Source organism: Austrofundulus limnaeus, unplaced genomic scaffold (genome assembly GCF_001266775.1).
Source record: "Austrofundulus limnaeus strain Quisiro unplaced genomic scaffold, Austrofundulus_limnaeus-1.0 Scaffold273, whole genome shotgun sequence".
In the NCBI taxonomy this organism is placed as follows: domain Eukaryota; kingdom Metazoa; phylum Chordata; class Actinopteri; order Cyprinodontiformes; family Rivulidae; genus Austrofundulus; species Austrofundulus limnaeus.
In genome coordinates, this window is record NW_013952675.1 from 447,103 (window position 1) to 464,490 (window position 17,388).

Sequence of the window (17,388 nt, forward strand, 5' to 3'; positions counted from 1 at the left end):
CTCTCTCTCTCTCTCTCTCTCTCTCTCTCTCTCTCTCTCTCTCTCCTTTCTGCATGTGGAGGAGGCTGCTGGCTCTGGTTAGTCAGTGCCGTGTGTAAAGTAGCCCACGCCAGTGCTTTAACGCACAGCGGAAATCTGGTTTGCTCCTAGCTGCTGCTACAGTAATTACTGTCCTGTGGTTGCTAAGAGATGCTTCCTTTGACTTCTCTCCCCACCCCACTCGTCTTTCCCCCCTCCTCTCTCCTTTACTTGCAACCCCCTCGCCTCCTTCCCCTCCTTTCCCCAGACTGCTAGCACATGGTGTGTTTGTGTGCGACTTTGCTCTGCCTTTGCCTTCAAACATACCAAACGGGGTAACGCACATCTGCAGTGTCTTCGAGGGAATGCGAGGAGCGGGAGACGGAGGAAGGAGAGAGCGGAGAAAGAACAGAACAGGGGGAAAAAAAGAGATTGTGTTGTATGCGTGCATGCGTCTGTGTGCGAGAGGCGCAGAGAGGAACACGGAGAGCACGAGAGGCCAGGAGTGTGCAGAGGGAATGTCATAAACCAGCCCCAGCTGGAGAAATGCAGCACAGAACTTGAAAAGCCAAATGACAGCTGTTTGTGTGTGTGTTTGTGTGTGCGTGAGAGTGTGAGTGTGTGTGAGAGAGAGAGAGAGAGAGAGAGAGAGAGAGAGAGAGAGAGAGAGAGAGAGAGAGGAGCAGAGCAAGGGGTGCAAAATGGGAAACAGACATGGGCTTCCTTTTAAAGTGCTTGCCTAAGCCCCACTATTCAAAGGCATGCGTGGGGGCCAATCTGGAGCTGATCTGACCCTGGAGATGTGGCTGGGTGAGGGAGGGGAGGAGGGCAGGGGGTGGGGGTGGAAGCCAGGGGCAACATGGCTCCACAGCTACACCAGGGATCCGTGCACTTCCGCCCTCAAAGGCACGGAGGTTCAGGACAGGGGAGCCCGGAGGACGAGCCACGTACTAAAGACCTTGTGTTCGGCACAGATTCTGAGCCGTCCAGGTTACGCTGACAGAGTTTCAGTGTTGGGTCAGAGCCAGTGCCTTATCTTAAAACACTTCTTTAAGTTTTGACAGGCAAACAACCGGCTCCAAGTCATAAAAACTAGTTTCAGGGAAAACAAGAACTACCCATGTCAGGGTAGTAAGAAATGAATTATAAACACTGTTTAGAAGAAAAACAAAAAGGAAGCTTCTGCTCTGCTTAAACTAATGAAAAACAAAGAGGAAGAGATCCTCAGTGCAGATGTAAGCTTAAAGCACCAATGTGAACAAAAAATAATAATAATACGGTGGGCAACAACGTTTTGGCAGTGCCTGCGTGCACGTTTCTGTCCGTCTGTTAGAAAAATAGTTAATGAACCACTGGACAAAATTTCTTGCAACTAGAAATTAACCACTGGGTGGTAATTTCCAACGGAAAAGCTTTGAAATCAATCCAATTCAAAATGGTTGCCACAGACACTTGACTGTAGAAAAAACAAAAATGGATATAACTCAGCTAATTTTAATGAAACAAACATTACAGTACTAACAGTAGTAGCTGAGAGTCATCATACTCCACAAATTGTGGAATAGTTTCACTTAAAACACTGGCATTATCTGTTGGTGGTAGGGTTGGGCAATATTGGGAAAAAAAGAATCCTGATTAATTGTGGTATTTAGCCGATAACGATTAATTTGACGATTATCCCTGGACACTCTCATGTCCTAGTCACATGACTAATTTAGTGGGAAAGATTTGCTCTTCGTAAAGATCTGTTCCAAACTGTGTTAAAATTACAGACTTCAGGCTATAAATCAAATTTTAAACTGTGTTGGTAGATAAATAAATTACAGGACTTTTTTTAATGTTCGTCATATTTGAAGTGGAGATGAGCACCGAGCGGACTGACTGGAGAACTCTCCAGTCAGTCCGCCTGGTAGMATTAATCGTATTAATCGTCAAGTCCCAAAAAATAATTGATGTTTTTCTGACGATTAATTGCACACGATACGATTATGCCCAACCCTAGTTGGTGGCAACCCTGTTTGTTAGCAAAACACCTCCTTGAAACACTTTCGGGATTTAATAAAACTTTCACAAAATATTTAAAGGCTTCTACAACTCTTGGAGTATGTTGAAATCAGACGCCACAGCTTATTAACATTTCCCTAACAAACATGTCYCCAGCTCAGTCACTGTGGTAGACACTGAGCAAAGATTTGGTGTGTTTGTAGCTCAAGGTCACCCTGAACACATATTCTCAGTACTAACACTTCTTGTATGACCTCACAAAAGATTGTACTTAACGTCGATTACAAGGTTTGACTAAAATGGCTTTAATTCAGTCCCTTTGCATCAGATGATCTTAGATTAAAACTCAAATCATCAAAGACAGTGGGCGACATGCATTCCTCCAGGAAATGCTACGTCTGTAATATCTTCATTGTTTTACTTGCAGTCTCACCAGTTGGCACAAACACCACTGCACACAGTRCTATGCGTCACCAGGCAATGTTTTCACAAGCATTGGTCTATGTGGTCCATGTTTTATTACACTAGATGCTACTTTCAAATGGCTATAACTGTAATCKGTATTCAGTAATGCAGACTACAGTTAGCACCACTCTTAAAATAAAAAATTAATCATAATGGCTGAAAATAAAATGGTTGAAAGCATCTTATTAGCTTGTGCTTTAAACACGACTGGCTTGTAMATTTCCTTCATGTTCTGGGAGCTATGCTTGTCTTTTGTCTGCTTATCTTTTGTTTTGTTAAAGACATCTAAAGGTGAACTGTTGTTCAACTTTAAAACTAAAAATATACTGTATATCTAATCATAGTAATTTTGTACCCTTTTTATTTGTGTAGTTGTTCTAGTTATAATGCCTGATTAGAGCATTTTGTTCATGCCAAGTTAATTTATGCCCAGAGAATAAAGGCAGTGGACACGTTAGCATGGTCACAACAAATCGCTGGTTGCATTGTTATCACCAGAAACCTAGAAATACTGCCTCTGATGACATTTACACAACACAGACCCTATTAGCCCTATAGGTTTAAAAGCAGGGTTCCTACAGCTTAAGGCAAGTTATATTTAAGACTTTTTAAGACCTCTTTAAAGCCACTTGAAATGAAATTTAAGACCCAATTCACAATAAATAAAAATGCGGGGGAAAAAAACAGGTTGGTGACAATTTTAACCAAATGTTTATTTTAACACAGAACAAATAGCTACGAGAAAAGTTCTGTAAATTATAGAAAAAAATAATATAAATGTTACCAATTATTTCAATATTTGAGACAATTTACAATCATCCTACTTAAGATGTGTTAACATTTTTAAGACCTCCGAAAGATCGATTTAAGACATTTTAAGGCTAATTAAGGCCATATTTTTGGATTGACAAATTCAATGCCTTTTAAGACTAAAATTTTAAAAATTTACAGGAATCCTGAAAAGGTATGAAACTATGCAACTATGGGAGTTGTATTCAATTTAATAATAATGGAGAAATGCTCCTTTTTTATTTTGCAAACACGTTGACTTCTGATAAAGTCCAAGTTAAAAAATGTGATGAGCACACTTTCAAAAACATCAGACATATCAACTCACCTTTCTACCTATGAGATTTGTCATTGAATTAAACACCAAGTTGGCCTGTTCTGGGTGTAAATATCAACTGGACAACAACATGTATTTGTGCAGAACAATAAACAACAACTTTCTGCTAATTAGAAGGGAATGTTTTCCTTTAGTATTAAAGCAAATACACTTTACCCTGTGTTGGTGGAAGAATTGTGGTGACATGGCATAGCTCGTTAGTGGACCATCACAGCTGAGCTGGGTGTTGTGTGGGGAACCACATCATATGTTAAAATATGTTGCATTTGCATTCTGTGTGTGTTTTGTTTGTTGTGAGAGAGATGAAAAATGTAGTCAAGGACAAATGTGGGTGAAGACCATCTTTAATGCCTGTCCAAACACACACACCTCATCATACACAAAYGGAGCAATGCAAGGCCGATCAAAATTCCTACCCGTTGTCATAAATGTCTACAGATAATCAGAAAATTGAACAAGGCTTGTTGTTGACCTCACATTCTGATTAAAATGTTGCAGTTTTCTTCTTGTCAGGAAGGCCACAGCTGCAATTCTAATGCAGCCAGCTAATAATGAAAGCAARAAACTTTATTTTATATTTAAACACAGTTTAGTCAGAACGATAAGGGGTGTCACGTCATMGGAACGGACAATGTCACACATTATTCGCTGGTTCTCAGGTTGCAACACTTGTCTCTGGTTCACTTCTCTTTCTCTGTAGCCCAGGCCTTCGACCGCAACATTCGGATGCCAGATCACCATGGTGACACCCTCAGTAGCACACTGAACCCCGTGAACACCCCCCCCCACCCCACACCAAACACACACACATACACACACCCTTAACCACTCTTGAGATGCACCCCCCTGCTGCCTAGCAACAGTGGTGCCGTTGAATTTCCTGTATGTTCGGGTTGATTCCTTAAAGAGGAACTTTACCCAAAGAACAGGAACGCAGCTCTCCCTCCTGCATCTGCTCTCTGCTCCATATTAAGAAGAGTGTCAAACACCAGGCAAGGCAGAACTGTTGACACGACTCTGGGCACTATATCATGTACTTATAGCTAAAACTAATCTCATGGGAAGCGCTCTACAATATCAAAGTAAATTCATGAAGACACCTTATTTACCTATTGAGTAATTCTTAAATAAATATAAAAAAACACCAGTACTATTCTGGTAAAACAACACTGCATTAAATAGTTTTCAGGCTTTTATTTGAAGTGTTTGCATGTAAATCTAGTTTTATTGTACAAGCTTAGAACATGCTTTTMTACGTGCCATGTATTGCATAAAAGCATGTGCTTTGTGTTGACATTAGTGTTTGTTAAAACAAATTRTAGCGCTCGTAACAAAATGGTCGCACTGGATCACATTYRAGGAGGTTCTATAGAACAGCTGGAGTGCGCAGAAACCACGTGACCATGTGATCGGCTGGTGAAGCTAAYGGCTAACGCAAAACGGTCAAAATTAAATTAAKCTTATAAAGTCGACGTAATCAGTTATTTATTGAACTGGTTAGCAGATATTAGCTTGTGGACCATATACAGAGTTTAGCACTGTTGAATCATGCTACAATTTAACACAAACTATTAAATATTACGTTTTCCTCTGATTAATATTTAGACCTACAGAGTGTAAAATATTATAAATGTGAGTATTTTTAGGTTTCTGTTAGAGGAACTTGACTTGTTAAGAAGATGTTAGCTAATAGACAAGTTTCATCCTATAACCAGAGAACATTTTCTAACTGTTTGACTGGTAAATATAAATATTCTTATTTTTTATGACAGTAAGAAGAAATAATAAATATACTTTATTACTAGCTGAAGTCATCATTTCTCAACTAGCTAAAGTCTAAGTTGCAGGCTGACYTCAGGTCTGGTTTAGATCATTGTTACTTATAAATTATATATTTTTCTGGTATATATCTGCTGTTTTACATGATTGTTGAATGAAATTAACATAATTATTAATTTATTGTAAAAACATGACCGATAATCTGTGAAACAGATCTGGTTCAGCTTGCTGTTTATCTATTAGTTTCTATAGTGGGTGTAAGCTGTTGCCCTGTTTGGATGCCATTTTTGCTCCTCCATGCTGTCACAGATGCTGCCAGTGGACAGTATGGGCGGGGCTCAGTCTAGTGATCTATATTCAAGTCTATGATCACATTACAGAGTGCGGCCATTTTCTTGTCACAAAAAATGCCATTCAAGATGCGCCCATCGTTCTGCAAATCTGTCCTTTCTCATACTCTACAATGGTAAGTGGAGCAGCTGACTAATATGACTGGTATCTTAAACAAACTAACATAGGTGTGTTGGTTTGAACTACATACTTGCTGCCTTACTTTGCTGAAGAGTGGCATTTAGAACCACTTATATCGACAGTTAACACCTGACCATTTTCCTTGTGTTGAAAAACACAAACCAAAGTACCACAAATACCTAAAATTTACACTATCCTAAGCTTCAAAGCAATCAAAACTGGCACATCCTGGTACACAAACATCCAGAATCGCTCTACTTTGATCTCACTCACCGGTAGTCCATCCTCGGTAGTATCTCCCTCACCGAACGAATGACATCCTGGAACATAAAAGGAAGGCARGAGTGAAAAATGTTTTCTTGATTTGCCCATCACTAAAATCATTTCTCCTTTGCTAMGCATGCTAGAGTTTTTCATCTCTGATTAGTGTCAGATGCACTCAGCTAAGACAGTGTAAGCCTAACTTCAGTTAAAATACCATGTGTTAAGTTTACTTCTAGCAAAGTTATTCCTTGAACTTGTTCATTCCTCAGTTCACTGTAAATTAATGCTACGTTCAATGTACCTTAAAAGTGGGATGTTGGAAGTAAAAAAATAGGTCCACATTTTGAGAAACAAAGGAGCTTCTGTTTAATGAGTAAGCTGCATTTTGGGAAAACTTTATCTGAGTCATCGACTAGGAWATCTGACTTCCTGTCTAGTTTTTTTGTTGTTGTTCTTGTTGTTGTTTTGGTCAGAAATCAAAAACTTGTAACTCCCAGTTGTTGGTGAAAGCAGTTTAATAGCAGAGAYTTCAATCGACATTAAGTAGTCTTCAGGAAAAGCAATAATTTACTTATTGTTGATACACAGCCATGTCTACACCTTTGCACAGCCTCATAGGGCTTGAGGTGAAAGTCCACTTTCTGTAAATCTATGCATGTGTGTACGATAGCAACAAGACCTGATCGTAGTTTTTTAAAATCTTTATACCTGAACTTTGCTGATGACTGCTGTCAGCACATGCTCTTCCCAAACTTTGCAAACCCAAATATAGMTGTGTTTCCATTGCAAATGTGTGCAAAACTTTGTTGATATTCTGTTGATGTAAAAAAACAACAACACAGTTTCGCAATTGGTGTTTCCATTAAGTAAGAAATGCTATTAAAGTCACGCATGAATATGTTTGTTCTTGCGATAAGTCACTACAAACATGGCGGCAATGAATGTAAACACATGCATAATTGCTACCACGACACTAGTGCTCATCATCAGCCATCAGAGGAGACATCGGCGTCTTATCGAGGCTTTCGAGTGCCAAGCCCCTTATACTTGGGAGGGGCTACGTGTGCTGTGTTTTTGGGAAATTGTAGTCGGTGAGTTTACTACTTTCTTTTACAACTTCAGAGATTTTACCACCACTTCTACTTCCTGTTGTCTTCTTCTTTGTCTTTTCGCCAGTAGAAACATCCGGTTCTTGATCATGTGACTCCCATGATGAGGAAAAAGTGTTTCCATTGCAGTTCTGCGAAATACACCAATTTCGATACGGCCGAAAAACCACYTCATCCTARCGCAAAAAACATTTTGTCGAAAAACTAAGTCTTTTCGAAACTGACGTGTTTCCATTGAGCAAATTTATTTTCGAAATTCTAATTTGCGCATTTTCATGGTCAATGGAAACGCAGCTAGTGACATAAAAAGAGGAAAGTAGAGGCCTGACAAACTCACATACATTCTACGGGTTGTAAGATGGAACTGTGAGAATTCCACAAGGATGTGATGGCTTTAAGTGGAACTTTTAAACTTTAGTTAATGTGATTAAAATCGTTTCGTTAGAGGCCTCCGTTAAAGCACAGCGTCAGTCTCCTTGTCTGTATTCCGCAGGAGAACACAACAATCTGTCCCAGTGAAGAGAGAGGATTTCACTGGGCTAGTGTTAGACGCAGTCCGTCTGTCAGTCTCTGAATCACGTAGAGAAAAGAACGGTGAGTGTCAATACTTTCCCCCAGCCCMGAGAGAAAAGAGGCCTCCTGCAGCACGACTCTGGCAGTGCCGGGCCGCAACGCTGCCTGAGCCGTGTCCCCGCCGTTGCCACGGCAACAGGAGACTGCAAGACTGATATGCACACGTGCGTGCACACATGCGCGGGCAAAAAACATATTCTCTCTCGCTGCCTCTTCTCCCACACACACACACTCACGCAGCAGCCCAGGAGCACAACGATGCAACAGGAATACAGACGAACTCGCCCGCCTTCGCCGAGGAGAGGCATTACACAACACTGACAGAACACAGAGGGGGCTGAGCGAGAGAGGAAAACTGACAAAGGCAAGGATGGGAGGGATAAAAAAGAGGGGAATAAGAAGCGCAGATGCTGGGGAGGCAAAACCTATCACCTCATGTTGCTAAAATGCACAAAAGAAGATTTGGAGATGTTTTTTTTTTCTTAAGCAGATTAAAACATTTTAGTTTCTGCGAGGTCATTAGGATGTGGATTATCGCACTACTAGACACTATGTTCTTTTATTTGAACAATATGTCATTATTACTGCATTACAGATTATTGTTATTGGCACGAAAGCAGAGTGAGCTACATTACAGGATGGTTACAAAAAGTGTTCTCATCATAAAACTTTTTTCTTTGTTCCTGCTTTTCGTGTTTAGTTTACAGGAAATGCAGCTTTCCACGCCAGTTTTGCAGTAAAATCACCTCTTACCTAGACACYGCCTGGACTTATGCCCTGAAGTTCAAAACTCTGAAAAGCAGTTGTGGGCAAGAAGAGACCGATGCCCAGCTGTGATAAGCCTTTATGATGTGCTTCGCTGTACCTCCTTTATGCTTCCTATGGTTCTCAGGTCTACACAGTAAAGAAAGATTATTGTCTCCCAGCCAGCCAACTCAYGTCTTGTGTAACATGGAGCTGGGTGGTAGATTGCTGAGTTAGCAAGCCATCGACTAATTGGATGACTTTGCAACCTCTGGCTCTGTGCAGAAAAAAACATTGCTTATCAGGACCCAAAGATGCATTTTAATTCYACGCAACAACAAAATCCAGTAAGGCCGGCGTCACACTACAAGAAAATCATGACGATTTTTGCCCTTCYGACAATCTTAAGGAAGTCCAGATTATCGTGATGGCTCTAAAGATAATCATAGCAGATATTCCTGCCATGGGTGGTGAGTTAAGAGTGATCTAGTCGGCTCGGAAGGACGTCGGGACTGCTCCGACCTCAAACCGGGGATATTCAACATGTTTGATTTTTTTGGCCCGATATCACAGTGTGTGTAGTGTTCAACCGAGCTCTCAGCCTGAAGAACGAGACGTGTAGCCAATCAGAAAGCGAGGTGAAGTAAACATGGAGGGGATTCCAAAATACAGAAGACAAAAAAAAATAAATAAACTGTCATGACTCACCAGGAAGTCTGCTGAATGTTAAAAGTCCAGAATTGTTTTTCCTCTGGTAAAAAAAAGTCCACAAATGATCCCTGAACTCACGTCTCTCTGGAGGTCACGTGAGATTTTTCCTCAGACATCTGAATTCTTGCAAGATTTTAGGAAGTCTCGCGTGATTTAATATCTGACATCTGAATGTTCATGAATGAAATATATTTTCGTGTGTGGTGTGTTGTCTCTTGCCGTGTGGCTGTACACCACACACTGTAGGACCAAACCTGGTATATCCATGATTTTCTATCCTCACGTGTGGGCTCTCTCAGTCTTTAAAAATCGGCTGACTGTTTTAAAATCTTGTAGTGTGTCTCAGCCTTAAAGTTCTAATATCAATCTCAATATATATATATATATATATATATGTAAGCCACATCTTAAACTCTCAGTCCAAAGCTTTCTTTTTTAGAACCAGTCTAGCCTGTTCTCAAATGTACCAACTTCGAGCTACTAAAACCAACAAAACCTCAACCTGGTGACTTTTTCTTAACTACACCTCAGCCCCTATGTTAGGTTGTCACCTGTTCTGAGTTTCACATTTTGTACCTCCCCCTCCATTCCAACCCTCTATTGTCTTATATATTGCACTCTCTGGGCAAAGTGTTAAACAACCAGTCTCTACAGGAAGTGTTGAGATTATCTGAGCAGCTGGGACTGATAAGGTATCACAATAGGGGTCATGATTGGGTTCAGTGAACAAGTAGCAGTGATTGACTCATCAACACTAATCAAAGCTTTGCGTCTCTTCCACAACAGAGGCCAGGTCAGCTATTACGAGACAGAGATAAATAACCAGAAACAATAACCTAAAAAATATGTTTTTAGCACATTTATAGACATTCACCCAACATATTTTACATAATAGTATTTCTAACCTAAAGTACATTTTGCAGACTTACAACTGACTTATCTGGTTTGACCTGCAAAACAAAAACACATGCAGACACCATAGTAACACACCCACACCTTGTTTAATATCCTCGATGGCCCGGCGTATGCCCCTGTCAAAGGCTCGAGCGTCAGCAGGGCTCTGGAACGTCAGGCCAAACTTCTTGTCATTGATTCTCCAGTGGTGGAAGATGGGATTGACCTTATTGTACACGAGGTCTCTCGACAGAACACACTCCAGTACCACCTGAGAACACACACAGTTTAAGAGTCAACAACACGATGTCAGATTAGAAATGCTAAACTCTATAGCTTAATGGTTTGAAGATTACATTTAAACCTGCATTTGCTTCTTCATCCAACTTCCTGATCTGTTTTAATGTGTCACATCTGCTCCAATGTAATATGGCAAAAAAGAGGAATAGAGAGAGACTATTTTTAGCATCAGGGATTACATAATTAAGTCCAGGATTTCATGCACACCATACATCTGATAATTTCCTATCACTTTTAGAGTAACTTGTGTAACAATCTTAATGGTGGGGTTTTCAATACGAAGCATTGAAGAGCAGTGGTGGCAAGAAGTTGCTGCTGTGTAGGGACGTTTTTGAAGCCAGGAAGCCCAGGAGTAGGATGAAGACAGGCTGTGCTTCGAAAACCTTTTATTACTCAGGGCTACTGGGCCACCTCCTGGCCTTCCTCTGGGCAGATTAAATAAAATGAGACACAGCCATTACAGTTGGTGAGATTTTGTCTGACATGCACGAGAGGTGGCCTAACAGGGTGTGAATGTGAGAGTGTGCTCACGGTGATCTGATGTGAGACTRCGTAAGCAAAGGGGCTGGTGTGATAAAAAAATACTCATTGATCCAAGTGCTTTACTGTTCATCTTCACATTTCAAAACTCATATTGAAGAATCACAGCCACAAATTCAAGCCCTAGTGTTCCTTAAAGGAATGCATATCATCCACTTCCTGTTATGTCAGAGTTTTGAACTAAGAACATTTTATAATAAGAAGGGATGGTGTTTTGGTAGAATCTTTCATATGACATCATGCACAATCTCACAAAATTTTGAGGCGCGGTGTCTAGAAGTTAGGGCTGCACAATATCAGGAAAACCTGCGATGTGCGATAACAGTGCTTAATACTGCGATGATGATACGACTTGTGATAAATGAACGGTGTTGTATGCAGTGTTGATGTCCAACAGCAAATTCTCTCATTGCAGTGGCCCAACATTTTCTCCACTCACAAGTGGTTAWGATTTGATGTGGTATCTCAGGTCCATTTTGTTTATTCAACTGATCAGGATTCAACAAATCCTACTGCCCGACTGCCCGGGGCAGGTAAAACTCATATTCAGGAAGGTGGGAAGGTGGGTGTGTCCCAATGCCTGCCCAACCGGGTTCTTTTATTTTTTTATAGGGCCATTCATTCGAAATATTCAGAAAAAAAATGAAGAAACATAGTGTTTTAAAAACACGTATAGAAAGAATAAAGCCTCAAAATTTCCCCTTCACTCTGTACCCTTTTAATTCAGGGTAGGATTTACTTTTTTTATGGTGTACATACAGTAGATTGTTTTGTTTTTATAAATGAAAGAAACAAACAAATAAATAGACATCTCTTAATATATTTTGATAACTCAAAATACCTATTTAAGATATCTCTWATTATTTTCTGACTAGTATAAATAACGTCAGATTTATCATTAAGTTGTAGGGAGACTCCAGTTTAAGATATCTTAAATGTATCTTTAAGTATGAGATAGACTATATAAGATTCAATGAATGCAAATTGCAGATTTTCATGTTCTGTAAATTGCATTTAAAACAAAGCTTCTGCTGTTGATTATTCTGTTTTTATWAGCAGCCCTCACAAGGCRTGTACTCAAGGGGAAACACTGAAAAGGTCTAAAAAAGGTTTTGAAGATGTTTTTGATAAAACAATTGACTGACTGTTAGTGATTCAGTCTGCAATGTTTGATCTGCTAAATCAGATGTCAGATACTGTATGTACCTCTGTAACCATGTTGTTTTTTGTAGTACAAATACAGTACATATTTTTCTTATATTTTATTAAATTTTGAACATTTTTGTTTCGGGAAAGTAACCTTTCAAGTCGGGCAGGTAAAAAAAAAATCTTGTCGAACCTGCAACTGATCTTGTCGAACCTGCAACTGATGCTGACAAAAAACATAAATGCAAAYATTTGAGCCAACCATTTATAGCAGTTTATTTTACGATATTCCTATTGCACAGGCTGTTGTTGTGATGACAATAAATTTGCAATATATTGTGCAGCGCTAATAGAGGTGAGAAATTTCACTAACAAACAGCGTTGACACAAATATTTAATGCTAAGRTTCAAATTTTGTTTAATGTGACTTGAGATGACTCCCAACTATTGCCACTCATTATTTTATCTCAATATCTGCCAAACTGGCTGACTTGTAGTATTTTTTTGTGTGTTTTGACTGTGGTAGCAATCTTAAATTGCATTGTCGACTCCAAAATGTCTACAATAATTAATGTGTTGAATGCAGGCTCTATCACAGAGGTGTCAATATGTTTTAGTAAGCTGCTTTGAAGTCTGAATCTAAATGTACCATAACCTACAACATCCGTCCCCCATGTTACTACTGCATACCTGTCTTAAGGAAGAAACAAAGGGGCAAGGGTTACGCTTGTGTGTTTACCCAAAGCTGGAGCATAAAGGAAGGGAAAACRAGAGGAATGGATGTGAGAGGATGGGGTGACAAAGACAAGGCAGGAGGGAGGAGTCCATAGTGCCTCTGGGGGTGGCTGTGGAGGCGAGACTGAATGGAGCCAGAGCAGGTAAGGTGAGCGTGCAGCAAGGCTTGACAGAGGAAGAAGTATCATAGTTGCATGGCAGGATGACACTTAACACCGCATTCCACAATGTGCTCAAAGAAAAGAAAGGAGGAGGAGGAGCCACCTTTCCAAAAAAGAAAAAGAACACGGGCAGGAAATGTTGAAGGAGAAAGACAAAAGACATCTGAATGTGAGACATGCAGAGAGAAATAAGAACATATTGTGAGAGCATTGTGCAAAAAAATAAAAAACTAATTACCTTCTCTATACTGCACTGTGTATAAGATGACTTTACTTACAGAAATGTTGCCTGAGTGGTACTTCAGGACATTTCTATAACACACAAGGTTAACTGCTGCAAGGTAAAGCCATTCAGAATGAGCCTTGGCAACAACAACACATTCACAGATGTATCAACCAGAGTGACTCGACAACTCCTAATGAAAGAAAGGGAGGTGGAGAGGCAGGGAGATTAGCCAGAGATTTGTCATAATCCAAGAGCTGGTATGGTAAGTTATCATTGACCAAAAAACCAGTGAGAGAAAGAGAGACTAGAAGGAGGAGGGGAGCAAGTAGGAGAGTGATTGGTGGCTATATGAAGAGCCAGCTGAGTCATCACCAGCACACTCTGCGCCGCATCACTGCGCTTATAGACCAAACCCCTCCACCTCTTTCCCTCTGTCTCTCGTCTTATTGGCTCCACCTCCGTTTCCTGCTCTTTGAATACAAAGTACCCTTTCCTGAATTTTGCTCATATATGCATCACAATCACATGATTCCTGACTTACAAAATCATGCCTTTTTGCTTTTGAAGTAACTATGTTTTTGTTGTTTTCTTCTGTCTAGATCAGCTAGCTGTCATCACTGAGAGAATTATCTTGCTTTTTTATATTCAGACTATTTCTAACTGGAAAAAAATTACACCATTTACAATGAAAAAAAGTGTATGTAAATATGGTACACTATGTTCTTATTCTAGGGTTTTGACAAGCCAAAGCTTACAGACTTTTAAACATTAAAAAAATGCTCTATGGCCTGTTCCCCCCCACCCTAAAATAATGTTTACCACTTAGATCTAAATACAGGTGTTACCGTTTAAAAAAATTGTGTCAACAGAGGTGCCTCTGGTTGTTTTAAACGAAGATGGGTGTTTTTCATGTGGCTTTGTTGTTAGTGTTTCCTTGAAATCATCACTTTGCTTCTTTTCCTGATGCCCTCAGACAGTCGGTAGCGCTGTGGTTGACGCCAACACCCTGGCACTGGGTGGCATTCTGACAGACCTACATATGGCTGGGTGTTTGTTGTGGTGGCTGGGGACTCTGGCGGTGATAGGGGTGTTTCACCACATCCCATAACAGTTGCCAAGGCCTCTGAACCATGTCTTTGCCATGTATGAACAACAACATTCTCGTCACGCCACTCCCCCTGTGCCACACGCACGCTTGGGTAGCAACACACATACACACACACACACACAAAAAAAAAAAAACGCATTGTGGACACAAAACACATAAAATAAGTTCCGTCAAAGAAGATTATAAAAACATGACTCAGACGCCTTTGTAACAATTCTGTAATGTTCGACTGTCTGGAATCACCAGAATCTGTGCATCATGGTGGCCTCCTTTGCCTTCTGGCATGCAACATTTCACATGCAAAAAAGATTTACGCCCTCCTTACCACAGACACAAGATTATCAAATCAAATCCTGTCAATCTGTCTTGAATCCAAAACACAAAGTGAATGTGCGACAAAAAGTTCATGGCTTTACAGCATTAACTTCAAATCGCATGAGTAATAAAGCTTACAAATTTCTTTGCGAGATCATCGTTACTTTGATTGTTAACAGACAAAATAAACATGTCGTTTGTAGGTATTACTTCCAGATTTCATCCCTCAAATCCCTTCCATGCTCTTTGTATTCCTCATCCACATTCTCTCCTGAAGTAATCTGCCCTACTCCCTGATGACGTCAGCATGCATCACACCATCACGCAGTTTGCTCCTATTTTCAGATACCTGAGTTATGAATGAAGCTTAAAGAAAGAAATATATCCACTTCCTGTATGTGTCAGCAAGTGTGAGTAAAATGAGAAACAGAGGGGAGTCTGGGAAAGTGGGACTCATAGTGGCTGTGTCCAAATTCAGGGGCTGCAGCCATCGAAGAACCTGGCCTACCCAGTCTAGGTTGGCCGGGTCCTTTGTAAACTGTGAAGACCAGAAGAAAGTGGCTGAGTTTGGATGGTCTAGCCTTCAGCTTTATTCCTGCTCTTACCCTGGCGTATGTCCTGTCGCCTAGCAACCATGACGATGCTAAACAGAAGCATAAATAGATCGAAAGTAGCAAATTATTAATACATTTAGGGCTGCAACTAACGATTATTTTAAAAATCGATTAATCTGTCGATTACTTTTTCGATTAATCGACCAAATCATTAAAACGCTTGATTACATGAATATGAGTATTTATTTCATTCCTGTATAAATTAGGGATGCAAGTTATTGATTAAATTATTAATATGAAGTTGATTTATCTTATAGATTGACAAACAATTGATAAGCAGCCATTTTCTTAAAAACTGGAGTTTTCTCTTGAATCAAGAGGGTCTTTCCATAAATGAAGGATTTTTTTTATAATCTCCTGAATTAAAAAAACAGAAGCACATCATAACTATTATAACAATTTATTTTGCCAGTTGTATTAAATACCGACTGAAAAAAAAAAGTGTATTTCTCATACATGAAACAGAAATTTAATAGGTTGCTGAATGAGGAAAATAGAATAAAATATGATTTTAGATGTAAAACTATTATCAGTTTACTATAATTAGAATATATTTACATTTAAGATTTATAATTTTTCTCTAATTCTTTACTATTTGCTTCATTCTTGTTGGTTCTGTCTGACTTCGACCCAGTATAGTGGTTCTGAAGCAGACCCCCCCTCCCCCTTCTCTGCTGAGGCAGACCTGCTGCTCATGTCTTTTTTTTTTTTATTCCTTCGTCTGGAACCTTTTTGCTGCTCAACAAATAACTTTGAGCCTCAGTCAAAAAAAACTGGAGGGTTTTTATACTTTTGGCCCGAGAGGAGGACTAAACAAACAGTGGATTTATGTCACATGGCTATCGTTGACACCTAATTAACACTATTGTGTGTTAATAGGGGGTGGAGTGACACTGGCAATAGCAGCACTGTAGGAGGGGTCCACAGCGTCCAGAAGACCTATACAATTTTTTTTCTTTTTGATTTTTTACCTGGATTACTGAGATGCATCAGGACATTAATTTAAAACCATTTATTTCTCTTGCTTCATCCGCCATTGCAAGCAAAAAAATATATAAATAAATCTCCGGTCAAACTGCAATGCATAGTGGGTCGAGAAGGATCCCACAGACCCGTCCCTCAAATCAGGGGAAAAGGAGGACACATTTGTGGTCCACAATTGGAGGAGCCTTCAAATTTGGAAAGCGTTCGGCGCGGCACAGTGACGTTTTAAGCAGATGACAAATTCGGGCTTCGGAGGATGCAGCCCCTGAATTTGGACCCAGCTGCTGACTCTTTAAAAGAGCAAAACCATTTCCTCTGTGCAAATGAATGTGCACTGAAGGGGATGTCTACACAGAGAGTAAACACATTAACCACCATGCTAAATGTGTGTCATTAAAATGACAGATGTCGTGTATGACAGGTTCTACACAGTTTTAGGGTTTGTGGTTCTCTTACCATTTTGTCTTTCAACCTTTCACCCTTGATGTGGAACTCCACAGCGGTGGGACTGGGACTAGGACTGGGGCTGGGACTCGGGCTACCAGGGCTGAGGTTGCTGCCACTTCCTCCACTGTGGATGCTGCTGCTGTCCTCTGACCGGCTGACCTTGTAGACAGTGACACAGCTAAGGCCTCCACCTCCCAAGGGTAGCCACCCACCGCTGGAGTCATCCCGGGTCATGACCACTGCTCTCACACGTGCATAACTGTCACTGTAAAGAAGGAAGATTGACAAAAGGGGTAGATGAAGAAAAAGAAATCCTGTTTAGGTTACAAACAACACAACAATCATTTACTATTCCTCATAGGAACTTTACACAGCAGTCCTGGCTAACATTTCTGATAATATATGGATCAGAACATAAAGATCTCATACTGTTCAAATGTGGACTTTGGTGTTGAAGTTTATTTTATTTATTTTTTTCATTTAATTTTTTGTTCAAATATCCAGATTTTTTAAAAAGATTATTTTAGTCAATATGTTTTTAATTTTTTAATGCATCAGTAAGATAATAATACCTAACCATTACATAAAGCCTAATGTGTATTTTTGTGTTGACTTGTACATTACTATCTATCTATCTATCTATCTATCTATCTA

General features: G+C 40.0%; 1 protein-coding gene across 1 annotated transcript in view; it reads right to left on the bottom strand.

Annotated features, from left to right (window-relative positions):
- Positions 1 to 17,388, bottom strand: part of spred1 (sprouty related EVH1 domain containing 1) — a 36,618-nt gene that overhangs the window by 6,379 nt on the left and 12,851 nt on the right. Inside the window, exons 2-4 of the mRNA XM_014020948.1 lie at positions 16,744 to 16,999; positions 10,261 to 10,429; positions 6,137 to 6,183 (exon numbers count right to left, since the gene is read on the bottom strand). Of these exons, the coding sequence (XP_013876402.1) occupies positions 6,137 to 6,183; positions 10,261 to 10,429; positions 16,744 to 16,999 (472 nt within the window). The remainder of the gene's footprint in view (positions 1 to 6,136; positions 6,184 to 10,260; positions 10,430 to 16,743; positions 17,000 to 17,388) is intronic.